At 42.6% G+C, this 18,853-nt stretch overlaps 1 protein-coding gene across 1 annotated transcript; it reads left to right on the forward strand.

The window, feature by feature from the left end:
* The first annotated feature begins 772 nt into the window (after nucleotides 1–772).
* On the forward strand, nucleotides 773–18,611 carry MCAT (malonyl-CoA-acyl carrier protein transacylase). The gene is made up of 4 exons (XM_053256650.1): nucleotides 773–1,743; nucleotides 11,064–11,151; nucleotides 16,478–16,695; nucleotides 17,528–18,611. Exons 1-4 carry the CDS (start codon nucleotides 1,318–1,320, stop codon nucleotides 17,948–17,950), a joined length of 1,155 nt encoding a protein of 384 aa, XP_053112625.1. The 5' UTR covers nucleotides 773–1,317; the 3' UTR covers nucleotides 17,951–18,611.
* The last annotated feature ends 242 nt before the right edge of the window (nucleotides 18,612–18,853 follow it).

Below are 18,853 nucleotides of genomic sequence, written 5' to 3' on the forward strand. Positions count from 1 at the left end.
CCCCCGCCCAAGATTTAAAGAGACATTGATCTCAGAAACCTATTGCCCTGCTCTAGCACTGCATTCATCCTTTTCTTGTTTCAAAGAAAGTTTATTTCGTGTAATGCAGGCACTACTTTCCATTACAATGGAAATACTGAATAAAATGGACTTGCTCTAGATTTAAATAGGTAAATTCAGCCATAAAACTCACTGGGTAACGCTGGGCCAGCTGCACATCTCTCAGTCTAATCTACCTCACAGGGTTGTTGTGAGCACAAACATAACCATGTGCACTGCTCTGGGCTCCTTGGAAGAAGCGGGATATATATGAAATAAATAAATAATAAAATAAGAACACTGACTTGCTACTGTCCCATTGCAGTTTGAACTGACTGAAGGGAATTAAGAGATGCAGAAGTCAGGTATTGAAACGGAATTCCTCTGCCAACAACAAAGGACATGTAATCTTTCTGCAGACATCTGTATATGAAGAAGACGGAAAAGGCTGCTTCACTGCCCCGTAATGTCTAATTTGCAAATGGACATTCAGTCCTGGCTGAGGCTCACATGGCACTTCTCTGTAATGTAAATGTGCCTTCTTGGAGTCCCTTTGATTTCAGAAGAACCCTGAGTAAACGTGCCGCGGCTCGCGACGTGAAGTTTCCTGAGAAAAAGAAAGCAGCCAATCTCCCCGCCCACGGCCAGCCATCCACCCCACTCCATCAGAGACAGTAGCCCTTTCAACTTCATCGTGACTTAGATTTGCAATCCTTTGGAAATGTACTTAGTAGGAAGCTGGTGGATTAAACTCCGTGGGATGTGCTTCTTTGTCAGCAGCACATCGTGTGAGAAACACGCGTGGGAAGGAGGCGGTGGACCCGTGACTGCAGCAGAGAAGTCTGGGAAGGGGTGCGTCCACAGCGAGGAGAGATGCTCCCCAGAAAGGGAACAGATAAGGCGATCCAGGGCCCAGGGGCAGCACTAAAAGCCGGTGCAGGTTCTATCCGGCCTAACTCATACAACAGACGGCCGTCGGGTGAATGACATTAAAATCCGGGAGAAACCGTGGACGAACCGGGCAATATGGGGGCCTTCCGCTTCATACGTAAGACTAGACTAATCGCTTCCTGTTTGGTGCTGAGAGGCTTGGTGATGTGGAACCTTTCTTCTCGTGATTCGTTCTTCCTGCGGGGGAACTGATTTCCAAGGGACCCACGGCGTGCACTTTTACTTGATGCACAGGGCAGTAGGGATTGTTGCCCTAGTAACCGCTCGCTGGAGCTCGTTTAGGACCGTCCAGAGCAACTACGCCTTGCCACGTGTTAGGACTGCATCATGATGAATAGCCGTGTGCCGTGGGTCGCCAGGCGGCGATGGCTAAGTCGAGATGGACTCCCCAAACATCCCAGCGCGGAGGAGAGCGCGAAACTGACGGAGCTGCTGCAGAGCGTGGTGAAGGAGGACGAGGAGGAGGAAGATGGGGCCGGGGCTGCCCGGAAGGCGCGCCGCGCGCCAGAAGAGGCCTCGGTCTTGCTCTTCCCCGGCCAAGGCAGCCAGTACGTGGGGATGGGTCAAGGACTGCTTCGTTACCCGAATGTGCGCGAGCTTTTCCGCGTAGCCGAGCGCTTGCTGGGCTACGACCTGTTGAGCCTCTGCCTGCAAGGACCGCGCGCCGAGCTGGACCGCACGGTATACAGCCAGCCCGCCGTCTTCGTCAGCTCCTTGGCCGCAGTCGAGAAGCTCCACCACCAACAGCCCACGGTGAGACTTTATAAGAGGGGAGAGGTGGACTGTAGCTGACGATGGTAGGGTGCCGGTTCCTTTAGGATGGTGTTTCTCAAACATTTTGAGCTTCGGGTGGTGGGCTCTGGATTAACAGTACCCTTTGACGACACGCACCCCCACCAGCCAACCCCAGTGAACTGTTCTAGCATCAACAATCTGTTTCACAGATTCTCATGTGCAGTTGCATATAGCCTGCTGCTGCATGTGGACTAGGGATCTCAAGGGGTTCCTAACCTGTGGTACTCCCAATGTATTGTGGCTGGGGATGATGGAAGCTGTAGTTCAGCCACATCTGGAGTACCACAGGTTGGGGACCCCATCTTCATCCATCTGTGACACCAGAACAGAATATTTCTGATTCCCTCCTAATGGCATCAACAAATCATCTCTTTGTGTACTCCCCACCCTACCCCCATTTGGATGTTGAGAGGAGCCCTCTTCAGCTGTGTTTAGTAAAGGGAAGGAAAAGAGGGAAACCGCAGTGTGTCCCTAACATCACTTTCCTTGTCCATGCACCATGCCCCTCTGCACATTCAGTTCTTTTCTATAGAGGCAAGTGTTGAATGTAGGGAGAATTTAGTCCTATTCAGAAATTGTCATACCTGCATTCAGATGTCTGCACACTCCTACATGCTTTTTGTGATTGACTGTACTGTGTTCTTTTTAAAAGTGCAGCTGGCTACAGGTCCCTCAGTACAGATAGAAAGTGTACTGCTGAACCTGTGTTCAGCATGATGGGAATAATTGTAGGTGTGTACAGATTGTGTGTACTGTACACAAATTCTATGAATATTTTGCATAATGTGTGAATAGGACTTTTTTCTCTGTGATTTAGAATCCTGGGTAACTAGGACTCAAGAATGTAGGGAGAAAGGCAATACTTACCTCTGCAGACAAGTGCAGATGGCTAGGGGATGTGGACAGGAGTGTGTTGGTGTGGGGAGCAGGCCTAGCTGTTAGTGAAACTTCTCTGGGGTGATTGGTGACCTTTGGGCTTGTGTGGGGAAGATTAGCTCAGAAAGGAACAGTTTCACGTTAGATTTTAATTTGTGCAAAGTTGTGGACTCAGGAAACCTGGACTGAGACAAGATTTAAGTTTCAAAATTAAAAGAAGATATTTATTGTAGGTTACAGAGGTGAGAAATGTGTGGTTAAAACAATATTACTATCAAAAATACATTTAACAGCAATGAGGCATTGCTGTTAAATGTATTTTAGCTCCTAATTGTGTAAGTTCCCAGAACTTATTTTAGCTCCTAATTGTGTAAGTTTTAGCTCCTAATTGTGTAAGTTCCCAGAAGACTTTACACACAGGGCTTCTAGTTCACATACCCTCCAGAATGGAGGGAGCAAGTCCAGAATGGAGGGAGCGAGTCAGCTTGATTTACCCCGACGTCCCTTCGAGCTATCCGGGACTAGTACACACCTGATTCTGTGTGCCCCGCTCCCGAATTACAGCTGTGCATTCTAGCTTGGCCTGAATTATGTCCAGGGTAAAAAAAATCCACTCTCTGTGGCAGTTTTCTTAAAAAAAAAAAAAAAAACACTGAGTTTTCTGGTGTGCCACAGGGCTTCTCCTGGGATGTGTGGAGTGGCCATTGCCAGCATTGGCATTTTTCAAAACTCAGTGAAGGGGAATTTGACAACTGTGTTCCGTATGGTCTTCTATGAGTGATTTGCAATTGCAAGCATGGGTTGTGGGTTTTTTGTGGGGTTTTTTTTGTAGATTGTTAAAATTCTGTGGAGGGAATCCAGAAGGGGAGGGAGAAATTCCTGAGTCCTGGAAGGCGGGTCAAGCCAATTGTTCCTTCAAGGAATTTCTTTGGACCTGTTTTGCAATTTGGGGTGTTTATTCATTTCTCCTAAATCCTTACCAGATCATCACTACGTGCTTCTCTTGGCATCTCCTGTTTAAGCCTCTTTCAATCCCTACTTCCTTCCACCCCGTGCTTAGCATTCAGTGACTCGATGCTGAGTTCCCTGCCAGCTAGGCTGCATTGCCGCCTCATGCTTCTCTCTGTACAGATGCAGAGGCAGACTCAAACACTGCCACCACCACCCCACTCCTCAAAAAGGTATCCTATGGCTACCTTCAGCCCTCAACTGCCCAAGCCTGATCTCTCCCTACCCCACAGATTTCTTCCCACCTCCTCATTCACCTCTGACTTATACACTGCCTACCAACACCTCTCTCCCCGCACACACAAACACGACAACCCTGCGTCAGTCATGACACCTCCGTCTTTCAATTTCACGCCCCACAATATCCCCTTCTCTTGCAAGCAAGCACTAACTCACAAATTCACTGCCCTCTCATAGTGCAACAAGCCTCTCTGCTCGAACCAGCCAGTCCCTGTCACACCCCGTACAGCACCCACTCAAGAGGTCCCTGCTACCCCCCTTCATTCCAACACACCCTTGCCCTAGAGCACCTTAACCACTGCACTCCACAAACATGCACCCTGTTTCCCAGCCTCCCCACTCTTTCCCAGAGATGTCACAGAGAGATGGGGTTGGGGGGAGCTCTCTCACCTCCTCCTTTCTGAGATGTGAATGGGTGAATAACAAAACTGGAAGCAAGCTGTGGGGACGCACACAGGAAAAAGATCACCAGGGATTGAGGAGAGGAGCCAACCCTATGTGAACTGTCAATTTAATCCCCTGAATTAAACTTCTGTGAATCTGCTGCGAAGCAGATTCCCTTTTCAGCATGAAGGCATGTGTGAATAACTCCCAGGCAGGCAAGAGAGAGAGGCTTTTTAGAGAAGGAGGCAGTTGGATTCAAGAAAGGGGAGATAAATTTTGGGCCCAGGGAGGGGCAAAGCTCATATCACCTGGTATTGATGAAGGACTCCAGGAACCACCAGTGAACCTTGTTCCTCAGGAACAGGTTGAGCCAAGGCGTGTGCAAGAAGATTAGAGAGATTAGTTGGTAAGGGTGAATCCAGGAGGGTACTTCCTCCATGGACCCAGCTTCCTATGTTTGTGAGGAAGACTGGGCAGATCAGGCTAGGAATATGCACGGAAGCGACAACTGCTGGTTCGAATTTGAAGGCGGATATCTTTAAGGACGGGGGAGGGTGCTCTTACCCTTCCCACCGCATTTCCTCCACTGGGTCTGCCTTTTAAAACGCTGCATACCTCCTTGCCACCCCATGCCTCCTCAGACTGGATGTGACCAGAAGTGCCTGGTCTGCGCAGATGTCACTCTTGCTCACGCGCATGTTGTGACGTGTGCACGCTCACCAGGCACTTCTGATCCGAGGAGGCTTGGAGTGGCAAGGAGGTATGCTGCCACCCCACCAGACTGGCAGTGCTGGTGGGGAAATGCAGTAAGAGGGGTAAGAGCACCCTCTCCCCTCCTTAAAGATATCCCCTCGCCACCTTCGAGCTGGCAGTTGCCACTTCCGTGCACATCTCTAGTCTGATCGGCCCAGTCTGCCTTGCTAACGTGGGAAGCTGGGTCCACGGAGGAAGAACCTAGAAGTACAGTGAGGGAAATAAGTATTTGATCCCCTACTGATTTTGTCCGTTTGCCCTCTGACACAGAAATGACCAGGCTATAATTGGAATGGTAGGTTTATTGTAGCTGTGAGAGACAGAATAACAACAAACAAACCCTCAAAAGCCCAGTGCCCAAAAGTCAGCGATGGATTTGCATTGTGTTGAGGGAAATAAGTATTCGATCCCTTCACAAAAGATGTCTTAGTACTTGGTGGCAAAACCCTTGTTGGCAATCACAGAGGTCAGACATTTCTTGTAGTTGGCCACCAGGTTTGCACACAACCCAGGAGGGATGTTGTCCCACTCCTCTTTGCAGATCTTCTCCAAGTCAGAAAGGTTTCGAGGCTGATGTTTGGCAACCCGAACCTTCAGCTCCCTTCACAGATTTTCTATGGGATTAAGGTCTGGAGACTGGCTGGGCCACTCCAGGACCTTCATGTGCTTCTTCTTGAGCCACTCCTTTGTTGCCTTGGCTGTGTGTTTTGGGTCATTGTCATGCTGGAATACCCATCCATGACCCATTCTCAATGCCCTGGCTGAGGGAAGGAGGTGCTCACCCAAGATCTGACGGTACATGGTCCCGTCCATCGTCCCTTCGATGCGGTGAAGGTGTCCTATTCCCTTAGCAGAAAAACACCCCCAAAGCATAATGTGTCCACCTCCATGTTTGACAGTGGGGATGGTGTTCTTGGGCTCATAGGCAGCATTCCTCCTCCTCCTCCACATACGGCGAGTTGAGTTGATGCCAAAGAGCTCGATTTTAGTCTCATCTGACCACAACACTTTCGCCCAGTTCTCCTCTGGATCATTCAGATGTGCATTGGCAAACTGCAGACGGGCCTGTACATGTGCTGCCTTGAGCAGGGGGACCTTGCGGGCACTGCAAGATTTCAGTCCTTCATGACGTAGTGTGTTACCAGTTGTTTTCTTGGTGACTATGGTTCCAGCTGCCCTGAGATCATTGACAAGTTCCCCCCGTGTAGTTCTGGGCTGCTTTGTCACCGTTCTCATGATCATTGCAACTCCACGAGGTGAGATCTTGCATGGAGCCCCAGACCGAGGGAGATTGACAGTTATTTTGTGTTTCTTCCATTTGCGAGTTATCGTGCCAACTGTAGTCACCTTCTCACCAAGCTGCTTGACGATAGTCTTGTAGCCCAGTCCAGCCTTGTGCAGGTCTACAACCTTGTCCCTGACATCCTTCGACAGCTCTTTGGTCTTGGGCATGGTGGTGAGTTTGGAAGCTGAGTGATTGCTTGCTTCTATGGACAGGTGTCTTTTATACAGGTACTGTAACAAGCTGGGATTAGGAGCACTCCCTTACAGAGGGTGTTCCTCATCTCAGCTCGTGACCTGCATATAGTGAAAAGACACCTGGGAGCCTGAAATCTTGCTGGTTGATAGGGGATCGAATACATATTTCCCTCACTACAATGCAAATCCATCGCTGACTTTTGGGCACTGGGCTTTTGAGGGTTTGTTTGTTGTTATTCTGTCTCTCACAGCTACAATAAACCTACCATTCCAATTATAGCCTGGTCATTTCTGTGTCAGAGGGCAAACGGACAAAATCAGTAGGGGATCAAATACTTATTTCCCTCACTGTAGACCCTAGAGGTTAACTAAAAGCAGGTTAACTCTCTGTGAAGGCCACTCTGCCTTTGAACCAGTGGAACCACCAATTGTTTGAACCAGTTTGGAGGCCCATGAAGGGCCTCCGAACTGGTTCCGTACACATCCCTAAAGCAGAGTGCATAGGTGGTTCGCTTGGAGGGCAGGGTGGATTTGATTTAAATCAAACTGATCTAAATCACGATTTAAATCACGATTTAAATCACTAGCAGGGTGGATAAAAATCAAAAAAATCCGATTTAAATCAAAAAAATCCAATTTAAATAAAAAAAATCCAATTTTTTAAATTTAAATCAGATTTTTTTGATTTTTATCCACCCTGCTAGTGATTTAAATCGTGATTTAAATCAGTTTGATTTAAATCAAATCCACCCTGCTTGGAGGGCAGAGTGGCCTTAACAGAGAGTTAACTGGCTTTTAGTTAACTTCTAGGGTCTACTTAGGATATCCCAGCATTAGGGAGGGTGTGCATCTGCTCCCCTCTACAATTTGCTTGTTAGGAGCCAAATCTAGGGGCAACTGGCCCACTGTCACTAAGTGACCTGTCCCCGTGTTGTATAAACGGAGAGCTGTGAGGCTCCTGAGCATATATAGAGTGGGATCTCAAAGTCTGGAGACTCAAACACAAATGAGGGGGCTCCTGGGAGCCTACAGAAAAGCTTTGCTGGCAACATAGCTGATGTGCTCTCATTTCAATCTCCCCGTGATCATTGCATGTAAGGACAGCACATATGAATAGGTCTATAGTGGGGATGCAGCTAACCTTACAAGTCCAATGTGGACCAGTGAGGATTCTTTATTAGGGGACGTTCAACCCATTCATGCCATAGCTGGTAGGAAGAGGAAGTCTCCACCTGCCTTAAGACAGGATCCTTGGTATGAGAACAGAACTGTCATTATACATGTTTTCTAGTGTCATCTGTGGAAAGTCTTGCCAAAAAGAAAAGATGATTATCCTAGGGCCAACCTTCCAGTAGCCTCATGTCATCTGGATTAGGCCCACTGCAAACATTATGTTTTTCAAAACATAATATTTTGTAGGTAGGACTGGCAACTTGGAGCCTTTGGTAATTGCATAAGCACTGCAAATGTTATCTGGTTATATTTTTGCCATTGCTGCACCTCTGTGCCTGGGAGAAACTTCACTTGTTGATTTCAGTCTGTTTAATAAAGGTACAGACCATAAAATATGTGAAACTCTTGTCTGTAAACCATTGCAGGTGGTGGGGGTGAAATGACGGTTTCCCCATGTCTGCCCACACTTGGAGTTGGAGACTGCAATATTAACCTTTTTCGGAAATAGCATAGGAACAGCCCTGCTAGATCAAGCCCAAGGCCCATCTAGTCCAGCATCCTGTTTCACACAGTGGCCCACCAGATGCCACTGGAAGCCTACAAGCAGGAGATGAGGGCATGCCTGTTGTTACTCTCCTGCAACTGGTATTCAGAGGCATCCTGAATAAGCAGGACTTAATTTGATGCTTAGACTCAGAATTTGTGAGCTCAGAAGTGGGTTGTTAATAAAATAATTCCTCTGAATATGTACAAAGTTCCTTCACCACCTAGTAATGACAATTCCCTCCTTCCAAACTGGTGAGGAAGGAAAGGGGCTTTCAGGCCAAGGAGTGTGGCTTTGGGGTGAGCTTGAGCATTGGGGCTTCTTACGTTTTGAATTAAACACTAAGTCTTTGGAATGATACTGAATCCTGTAAAGTTCCTTCTCTCTGAACATGGGCTGTTCATGATAAGTCACTCCTCATTTTCTGTGGTATAGGAAGGTCATCCTAGCGTGATGGGTTGTCAGACACTGCATGCTCCAGACAGGACCAGTCAAAATTCAGGCGCTGTTTATATAGCCCGGCATCTGTCACTCAATCGCCAGTTCCAGTCCTGTCTCTCCATTAGACAGTTCTTGGTTCAAGTTGTTAACTCTTCATATATTTGTATTCAGACTATTCCTTTAGTATTCAGAGTATTCCTTTAGTTTTTTTCCTTTTCTTCTTCTTCTGTGTGCAAGGAGAGGAAGGGTGTTTGCATTTTTTATTATTCCAAATTGTTTTTTGTTTTCTTGTTTATTTCAGATTCATTTTTAAAAATATTTCAAAATATTATTTGGTGGTATTTGAATTTTGTGCCATGGAGGTGTCCTAAGTTGGGGACTTGTTAAAAGGTTCTTTCGCAGAGGGGCCTTATTCGGAGTCTCGGGGCAAGGAACCCGAACAGGTGCTCCTTCCTGCCTTAAAGACTTCTGATTCAACTGCCCTTGAGTTTGCCAGCATGTCTGCTCATGCCACGGCTCCGGCTTCGGTCAGGAATCCCACTGCGTCTGTGTCTCCACTTTAAAAAGTTGTTTAAAAGACAAAGCATGTCAAGGATCCAGTGGGCACAAAGAAGAGAAGAAGGCACAAGCGCACTCCAGGAATTCCCCTCAGTGAGCGGTTACAGCTACAGGCTGTACGAGGGCAGCAGCCAGTCTTTTCCCCACTCGTTTCTGGGGCCGTCGGCCATTTAGGGCACAGCTCCGGCTGTTGGGGAAGCTGCAGCTGATCTGCTGAGAAGTGTTCCCAGCCAAGGGCCCTTGTTGATGTGGGCAATTTACCATATGGGCAGAGCACTACTGTTTATGGGGCTGAGTGTCCCTTTGACCCCCTTTGGGGTCCATTTTCGCTCGCAGTACTGGCTGTTCCTGTCCACCCTCCTTTGGGTCTGAATTCTCCTGGCAACCCTCCATGCCGTCTTCAAGACCCTCGTCAGGGTCCTTTACCTGTGGTTCCTGCCACCCCTGTCTAGCCGGCTCCTCCTATTGGGAGCAATTCACAAGATCTGAGTGTTTCTCCTGATGTGGCAACAATGGCTGGGAGACTTTATTAAAAGGCAGTGCCTGTCTGTTGTCGCTCCTTTGTTGGGCGCTGCTGCTGTTCCAGGGGCGCCTGGTCCTTCTGGCATTATTAGCCCCTCAGTTCCTTTGGATCATGTTCTGCGCATTCCTACGGGGCAAGGACATCCTAGACGCCCTTCATTCTCATCTTCTCCTGACTCCAGTCCTGCAAGGCGGGCCATTCCTGATGGTAAGAGAGAGAGATTTTTAGGTAAGCAGACTAGATATTTTCATAAAAGAAGACATCTCAGGGCTTCCTCCTCTTCGGAAGGGGAGCCTTCAAAAGCTCCTAGGAGGGCTATTCCTATTCCCATTCTGGTCCCTTCAGGGGATCCTGTTGTGCCTTCACCAGCAGGATCAGTGCCTCCCTCTGTGCCATCTATACCTGCAATTCTGCAACTGGCTATACCTCCTCAGCTTCCTCCTAAGGCTACGCAGCCGTCTTCTGTACCGCTCTCTTCAGACACACATTCATCTGAGTCCAAGAAGGAAGAGGGGGAATTATCTGATGAACAGACACCCGCAGAAAAACCTAGTACTATCCGTCTCTTTTCTATCTCTGAGTATGAGGTCTTCTTGGCCAAGGCCAAAGGGGTCATCAGAGATGTATCTCAGGAAATGGGGACTGTTACTGCATCCGGTCTAGATCAAGAGGTTTTCCCCTCTGCCACAGCTTCAGCTGCTATGGTACCTTTTCCTACATTATTTAAAAATGTCATGGTGGCTGAATGGGCCGTTCCTGTGTCTCCCAAGCCTACTTTGTCTCTTCCTAAAAAACTGTATAACCTGCCTAATGACATTATGTCTGTTTTAGTGGTTCCTGTGGTGGATGCCTACTTCCGTTATTATCGGGTGTAGGGGGGACCGCCCAGGGTTGAGTTTAGCTATTCTTCTTCAGTTTTTTATTATGTTGTTATTATGGTTGCCCTCTTGGCGTTAAGTTTCTGTTCTCCTTCTCAGTTTTCTCTATACTCTACAGTCCCAGAACTGGGGATTGAGTGACAGATGCTTGACTATATAAACAGTGCCTGAATTTTGATTGGTCCTGTCTGGAGCATGCAGAGACTGACAACCCATCACGTTAGGATGACATCCCTATACCCTGAAAAAGAACCCTTCATGGTAAGTCTACCAATGTTTCTTTTCTTGAAATTAGGCAAGAGTTTTGAATTGAGTGTTCTAAGCTTGTCATTCTTCAATTTAGCAACTATGTTTAGATGTGTCAGCCTCTAGCTTTCCAAGAATGTTACTGTTCTGATACTTATTTGTTTAATTTCTGCAGGTGATTGAGAACTGTGTTGCAGCTGCTGGATTCAGTATTGGTGAATATGCAGCGCTTGTTTTTGCAGGAGCCATAGACTATGCAGAAGGTATTTTTTTTAAATTAAATTTTTATTAATTTTAACAATAATCATTCACAACACATTAAACACAACACAAATATGGACTTCCCGCTCACACCTCCTCGTGAATCACCAACTATATAATTAACCCTTGCTATAATAATAATTCAAAACATAGATTTAAACCTTACAAACACAATTCTGATCTACTCAACCCGGTAATATTACTAAATTTCAAACCCTGTTGTAAAATCAATATTAGGAAAATAGTTCTTTAAATACAATAAAAATAGTTTCCAATCTTCTTTAAAACACTCTAAATTTTGATCTCTTATCAGTACTGTAAGTTTTGCTATCTCCGCATATTCCAAAATTTTTATCAGACAATCTTCTTTTGAAGGCAGTTCATTGCTCTTCCATTTCTGTGCATATATTATTCTGGCCGCTGTGGTAGCATACATAAAGAATGTTAAATTAGTTGTAGAAAACACTCCTTGTGTTATTCCCAGCAGGAAGGATTCTGGCTTCTTAGGAAATGTCATTTTAAATATTTTATACTCATTATATATCATGTCCCAAAATGCTTTAGCCTTCCTACAAGTCCACCACATATGGAAAAAGTTTCCTTCAGAGTGTCCACATTTCCAACATTTGTTTGAAACATTTTTATACATTAATGCCAGTTTTTTTTGGTGTTAAATACCACCTATACATCATTTTATAATAATTAAAAACCAATCACTAACCAAATTTTGTACTTCAATTAGACTTTTTAACTTAAAATCCTTTTCTTGAAAATATAACAAATCCCTATAGGTACCCCATTGCGATTGGATATTTACCTCTTTACGTGCTAAAGCTTCAATCGGAGATAGCCATAACGGAGTTTTAGGTTCAAGCCATTTTTTGTATTTTACCTATACCCTCATTAGACTCCTTCTTACATAGTGATTCAGAAAATCTTTATGTATTTTACCTTTTTCATACCACAAATAGGAAAGCCATCCAAACCTTCTGTCAAATCCTTCCAAATCAAGTATTCTAGGATTTCTTAATGTTATCCATTTTTTTAACCACGTCAAACAAACAGCATCAAAATACAACCTTAAGTCTGGTAGGGCAAGACCACCTCTTTCCTTTGCATCTGTTAAATTCTTAAAATTAATTCTTGGTCTTTTCCCTTGCCAAACAAATTTAGTTATGTCCTTCTGCCATTGCTTAAAACAAGTTAAGGTATTGATTATAGGAATAGTCTGAAAGAGAAATAACATTTTAGGCAAGACGTTCATTTTCACCACTGAGATTCTTCCCATTAAAGACAAATTCATATTAGTCCATCTTTGTAAATCAGTTTTCACTGTATTCCATATTTTAGTATAATTATTTGAGAACAACAAAGAATTATTATTTGTCAGCCAAACCCCCAGATATTTAATTTTCTTCTCCACTTTCAACTCACTTATTTCAAAAAATCTATCCTTAGATTTCTGATCCATATTTTTAGTCAAGACCTTCGTTTTAGTCTTATTTATATAAAACCCAGCCAATTGGCCAAATTGTTGTATTTTTTCCAAGAGTCTTCCAATCTTGTCCAGTGGATTTTCTAAAAAGAACACAACATCATCCGCAAAGGCTCTTAGTTTATACTCTTGTTTCCCAATTTTCGGGCCTTGTAATTGGTCATCTTCTCTAATATTTCTACAGAGCACTTCTAAGACTAATATAAAAAGCAACAGGGAAAGTGGACATCCTTGTCTAGTCCCCTTTTGTATTTTACAATTCTCTGATAATTCCCCATTTACAATAATCTTAGCATATTGATCTGAATAAATTGTCTTGATAGCCCTAATAAAGTTGTTGCCAACGCCCATTGCATCCAATAACCTCCACATAAATTGCCAAGAAATGTTATCAAAAGCCTTCTCTGCATCCAGAAAAATCATTGCCATCTGTTTGTCATTATGTTTTTTGTCTCTTTGGCAAAAAGCCAGCTTGATCCTCATGAATAAAAGGCCTTAATATTGTCTTCATTCTTCTTGCCAGAATAGCGGCAAAAAGTTTATAATCATTATTTAAAAGTGAAATTGGCCTGTAATTTTTAACTTGCATTAAATCTTGATCCGGTTTTGGGATTACTGCAGTATTTGCATACTTCCAAGAATCCGGCATAATTTCTCTTTGCAAAATATCATTCATAGTCCATTGCAAAGGCTGTAAAATTTGATCTTTAAATGATTTGTAGTACAAAGCTGACAATCCATCAGGTCCTGGTGCCTTATTGGGCTTGCTTTGATTTATTGCTTCAGTTACTTCCATTATTGTTATCGGAGCATTCATAATTTCTATGTGTTCCTTAGAAAGTTTTGGAATGTTTTTGGTCTTAAGAAATTGCTCAATTTTTGTATCTTCAACTATGTTTCCTTTATATAAATCTGAATAGTATTTTAAAAATTCTCCTCTTATTTCCTTACCATCATAAGAAAGCCTGTTTTTGGTAAGTATTTTAGATATGTAATTATTTTTTTTCTCAGATCTAATTTGTCAAGCCAACAACTTGCCTGGTTTATTTGCAAACTCAAATGACCTTTGCTTGACATATTTTAAGTTCCGTTCCACTTCATTTGCTACTAACATAGAAAGTTGTTGTTGGAGCATTTTAATAGCTTGAGTTATCGTCTTCTTATCTTTAAGGAGCCCCTGGTGGCGCAGTGGTAAAACTGCCGCCCTGTAACCAGAAGGTTACAAGTTCGATCCTGACCAGGTGCTCAAGGTTGACTCAGCCTTCCATCCTTCCGAGGTCGGTAAAATGAGTACCCAGAATGTTGGGGGCAATATGCTAAATCATTGTAAACCGCTTAGAGAGCTTCGGATATAGAGCGGTATATAAATGTAAGTGCTATTGCTATTGCTATTTAGTCCATAATAATTCTCTTTCCTTTTTAGAAATCTGCATCAGTAATGTCTCTTTTTCCAATCCTCTTTGCTTTTTAAAGTATGCATTTTGCTGTATAAAGAAACCTCTCATAACTGCTTTACCTGCATCCCAAATTGTTTTATTGTCCATTCCTTGATTTAAATTCAATTCAAAATAGTCCTTTAGCTTCTTTTTAGCTTTCTCCACAACATCTGATTTTTCAGCAGATATTCATTCAAACTCCAACGAAATGAAACCATTCCTTTCTTCTTCCATGTAAAACAAATTGGATTATGATCTGAAAAAGTCCTGGGTAAAATATCCATTCTTTTTATACATGGCGTAATAGATTTTGATGCCCAAACCATATCAATCCTTGAGTGAGATTGATATCTTTCAGAGAAGTAAGTATATTCTTTTGCAATTGAATTTTTAATTCTCCACAAATCATAAAGATCCATATGTTCTGCTAAATCAAAAAATGCTTTAGGGAGCTTGCCTTGTAGGTTCCTTTCAGATATATCAGATTTTCTATCCAAAGCTGTAGAGACAACACCATTAAAGTCTCCCAATATAATCAAATTAATATTCGATAACTCAGCCATCTTCTGCTCCAGATAATTATAAAATTCAGCTTTCTTTTCATTAGGTGCATCTATGCAAAAGGTATTAAGAAAGGCATCATACGTTAAATGTTAAATGTTTGTCTTTAGGTAACATGCTTGCAATGTCCCTGTGCATTGGAGCCCATCATGGATTTGTGCTCTGGCATGTTGGTTGCTACTTGCTTACTATACACTCATTGGCTAGTTCAAGATGTCTTAGCTGTTAATATTGTGAAAATAAAGTTATTTATTCTTGAATCACAAAATAAAGCTGTAAATCTATTATTACTACATTTACAAAGCTGTAAGTGTTGAAGTAGCTTATTTGCATTTTCTTGTTTTTGAGAATTCAGTATCCTATGAGAAAATATTGTCTTCCAAATTGCATATTCAAGCAGAGAAAATTAAACTTCATGTTACAAATGAAAGCTGCAACCTTGCATCAAATTTTGTACATAAAATCCTGTTTTTTAATGGAGTTCAAATGCACATCATGGACACAAGATCCCTAGTCCCAGGTTATGTCTTGGGACATAAACTGAAGCTAAGCAGATCTAGGTATGGTTAATGTCTGGAGGATGGGTAACCCCCTTGGAACACTGAGTTCCATGATGGAAGAAAGACAGGATGTACATGGAATAATATAAACAAAATAGGATTGTAACACTTTGCAGTAGATAAGTGATGATGGGGCCATATTAGTGTATCTTTCAAGTTATGTTGAAAATCAGTTGTGAGATTTTTAAGTTAAATGTTCTTGCTCTCAGGGAGGGTTACTTCAACCAGTATGAATTATGTTTTTTAGCTTAATAAAAATATAAAATTCTTATTCTATATAGACAATGGCTCAATTTGGACATCGTCTCAAATCATTATTTGTGCTGACCATCGTTTAGATATAAAACCACTTTCTAAAGGTGCAAAAGGGAAAATGTAGTTTATTAGTGCTTGGCTGCTTCAGTTTCTGTCCTCTTGGCATTCAGTATCATAAGTTTACATAACCCATGGTACAGCAGTAGCTTCTGGAACAGGAGTGATGGCCATAATTATGATTAACTTAAACAGCATGTCAAACCATGATTTGCCAACCTGCTAAGCTGATTCTAGTTTGCCAGCTAAATACAATTCATGGCTTATCATTTCAGACATGACACTAAACAATATTCAGCTTCTTTATTCATGGTTTAGTTTGATGTTTGAATTATCAGTATATGTGGCCATCTAACCAAAGTGAAATAATGAATATTATTGTTTATTTATTTATTTATGCAGTCGTATTATTATTATTACATTTATATCCTGCTCTTCCTCCAAGGAGCCCAGAGCAGTGTACTACATACTTGAGTTTCTCTTTCACAACAACCCTGTGAAGTAGGTTAGGCTGAGAGAAAAGTGACTGGCCCAGAGTCACCCAGCTAGTTTCATGGCTGAACAGGGATTTGAACTCAGGTCTCTCTGGTCCTAGTCCAGCACTTTAACCACTATACCATGCTGGCTCTATGCTCATATATAGTATGCCTATACCTTTAGACTGCTGTGTAACCCAGATTATTAGCCTGTCCTTTGTGCTTGATTCTATGTTAAAAGTTCTGTGTTAGACAGGTTGCTATGAAAATGGCTCCCTGGAGATAGAACATTTGAAGGCCTCTGGTCTATATCATAGAATCCAGGGCTATTATATGAGACCATGTATTCACCTTATTATTTTCTGCACATGCGGAAATATACCAGCTAATACCAGCATTATCACCAGTTGTGATTATTTATTTGTAGCACCACTTCATCTTATGATGACATAAGCAAGTTTTTCTTAAGTGCTCTCTCTTTTCTTTAGCTTTATATGCAGTAAAGGTGCGTGCTGAAGCCATGCAAGAGGCATCGGAAGCTGTCCCAAGTGGAATGCTCTCTGTTATTGGCCGACATAGTTCTGATTATGTCACTGCTTGCTTGGAAGCTCGTGAATATTGCAAGTCAGTGGGCATAGAAAATCCTGTATGTGAAGTTTCAAACTACTTGTTTCCAGATAGCAGAGTCATTGCAGGACACTTGCAGGTACTAACTCAAATAATGCTTCTGGCTGTTCTAGAGATCATGACATTTTTAATGGCTTTGGTGACAGCAACAGATGTCAAGGGTCAAACCAAAATAATTACCTGATTCTATAGCGTACCTTGTTTTCCAGTTCTGTATTTTGGTGGAAGATGTTTGTTTATACATTATATTTTTTATCCTGGTTTTTTGCATGCAAGGAGCTCCCAGAGCAGGTAACAGCCATAAAATTAATACAATATTTTAAAAGTTAAAGTAAATTCAAAAACAACTTAACAATACTAAACTTAATAATAATACCATTTAAAAAAATCTCAGATCTCAAATTTGAAAAGCCTGACAGAATGAATCACCTGACTTCTAAGGCAAGAATAGATCTAGCCAGGCAGGCCTCATGGAGGAGGAGTTTCCAGCAAAGAAAAAGGTCTTTCTCCAACCTCAGGTGGAAGGGATGTATCTGGTGCAGGGCTGCACCAGAGGGCCTAAGGATAAAAAGTGGTTCCTGCTGTACCCTGCACCCAGGCACTTTAGAATTCTAAAGACAAAGAACCACCACCTTGAACTGAGCCCAGAAATTGATTGGCACCAGTGGAGCTCCTTCAGGTTGGAGTTATCCAACTGTAGTCAAGGGGGAGGCCCACATAACTGTTTGTTTTTATATTGTATTCCTCAGGTGATCTCATAGTAGAACCTTCTTGTACAAGCATCACTTATCCACTAATATTTTAAGTCTCTTTGGGTATGCAGATGTTTGTCCAGATTAAATCCACAGTGTTTCCTTAAAGGTGAATTACAATTAATAGATGAAGTAACTTTTTCTTTTTCTTTTTGTCAGGCTTTGGAGTTCCTACGACAAAATTCAAAAAAATACTCATTTGCACGTCTGAAAATGCTGCCAGTTAGTGGTGCTTTTCACACTCGACTTATGGAACCAGCTGTGGAACCTTTAACTGAAGCTCTCGCATCAATTAACATTCAAAAACCATTCATCCCTGTCTATTCAAATGTGGAGAACCAGAAATACACACAACCAAAACAGATTCAGCATTTATTAGCAAAGCAGTTGGTTTTACCTGTGAAATGGGAGCAGACCATGCATGCCATATATGAGAGAAAAAGGGGAATAGGGTTTCCTTACACATATGAAGTAGGGCCTGGGAAACAGCTAGGAGCAATCCTTAAAAGCTGCAATTTCAAAGCCTGGAAATTCTATAAAAATATTAACGTTTCAGAAGATGAGACAAAAGAGGAAATATAGAGGAGTCTGAAGAAAAATGTTCATAGTGTATTCTGCTACCACCTCCCTCCCCCACTTAATTTAAAACAGATTTATTATTCATTACAAATGAAGTCATGGCAGACATGGAGGAATACACATAGGGCCCTCCATTTCCCCCAGAATAGGGAAACATACATTGTTGCCATGCAATTGCTACAAATAGAAAGCTCAAGATTAAGCTGCTTTTTACCTCATGACGTGAACAGCCATCAGCCATCACTCTGGATTGCATTCCACCAAGTATTTGTCCATGAGGAAGCCTCTTTAAATCAATGGTTCCAGCTAGAAGCCTTTAAGAATTTTTTTATACATTACTGTTAAATAGGCTTACATGTTCATTTTAAACAAGCCAAAGGTTTGTGATGACTCCCAGTCACGATATTGTTTAGACTCTTCTTCAATGAGATTTTTGAATGTGAACTGTTTTCTTTATTTTATATACTACTGAAAGGGAGAGCAAATCTGATAGAAAAATATTAAATAAATGGTTTTGTTTTTTTAAAGTATGGTGAGTGTAACTCTTCCCCCTAGAATAATGTTTTGGATGCTGTAGTTGCAGAGACCCATAATAGTGAGTTCCTGTGCCCTATTGTCTTACAATTATTAGATTAATCTTATTAAAGACCTGTCTTGCAAAGACCCTCTAATCTTCACTGTTTTTCAAGTGGGGGCAAAAGTTCAGTGCAAGAGCCATTTCCTACTATGTTTCCCTCCATACAGTGCTGTACATTTCCCAGCGCTAGAGTGTGTGTGCTTTTTTAAGGGAAACAAAAACCTCTAGAGCCCCAGTGGTGTCAGAAGGTATACACTGAGTGCTGGGAAGTGTAGCATAGAGGGGAAGCACATAGTGGGCTGCACTCCATGCATGCCTTCCCAAATATT

Source organism: Hemicordylus capensis, chromosome 5, assembly GCF_027244095.1.
Source record: "Hemicordylus capensis ecotype Gifberg chromosome 5, rHemCap1.1.pri, whole genome shotgun sequence".
NCBI lineage: Eukaryota > Metazoa > Chordata > Lepidosauria > Squamata > Cordylidae > Hemicordylus > Hemicordylus capensis.

Bases quoted from the DNA above. Each gene is read 5' to 3' on its own strand.
- MCAT (XM_053256650.1), top strand. From the start codon at position 1,318: ATGATGAATAGCCGTGTGCCGTGGGTCGCCAGGCGGCGATGGCTAAGT. The intron at 1,744-11,063 runs GTGAGACTTTAT...TAATTTCTGCAG, and splicing joins TCCACCACCAACAGCCCACG to GTGATTGAGAACTGTGTTGC. The intron at 11,152-16,477 runs GTATTTTTTTTA...TCTTTTCTTTAG, and splicing joins AGCCATAGACTATGCAGAAG to CTTTATATGCAGTAAAGGTG.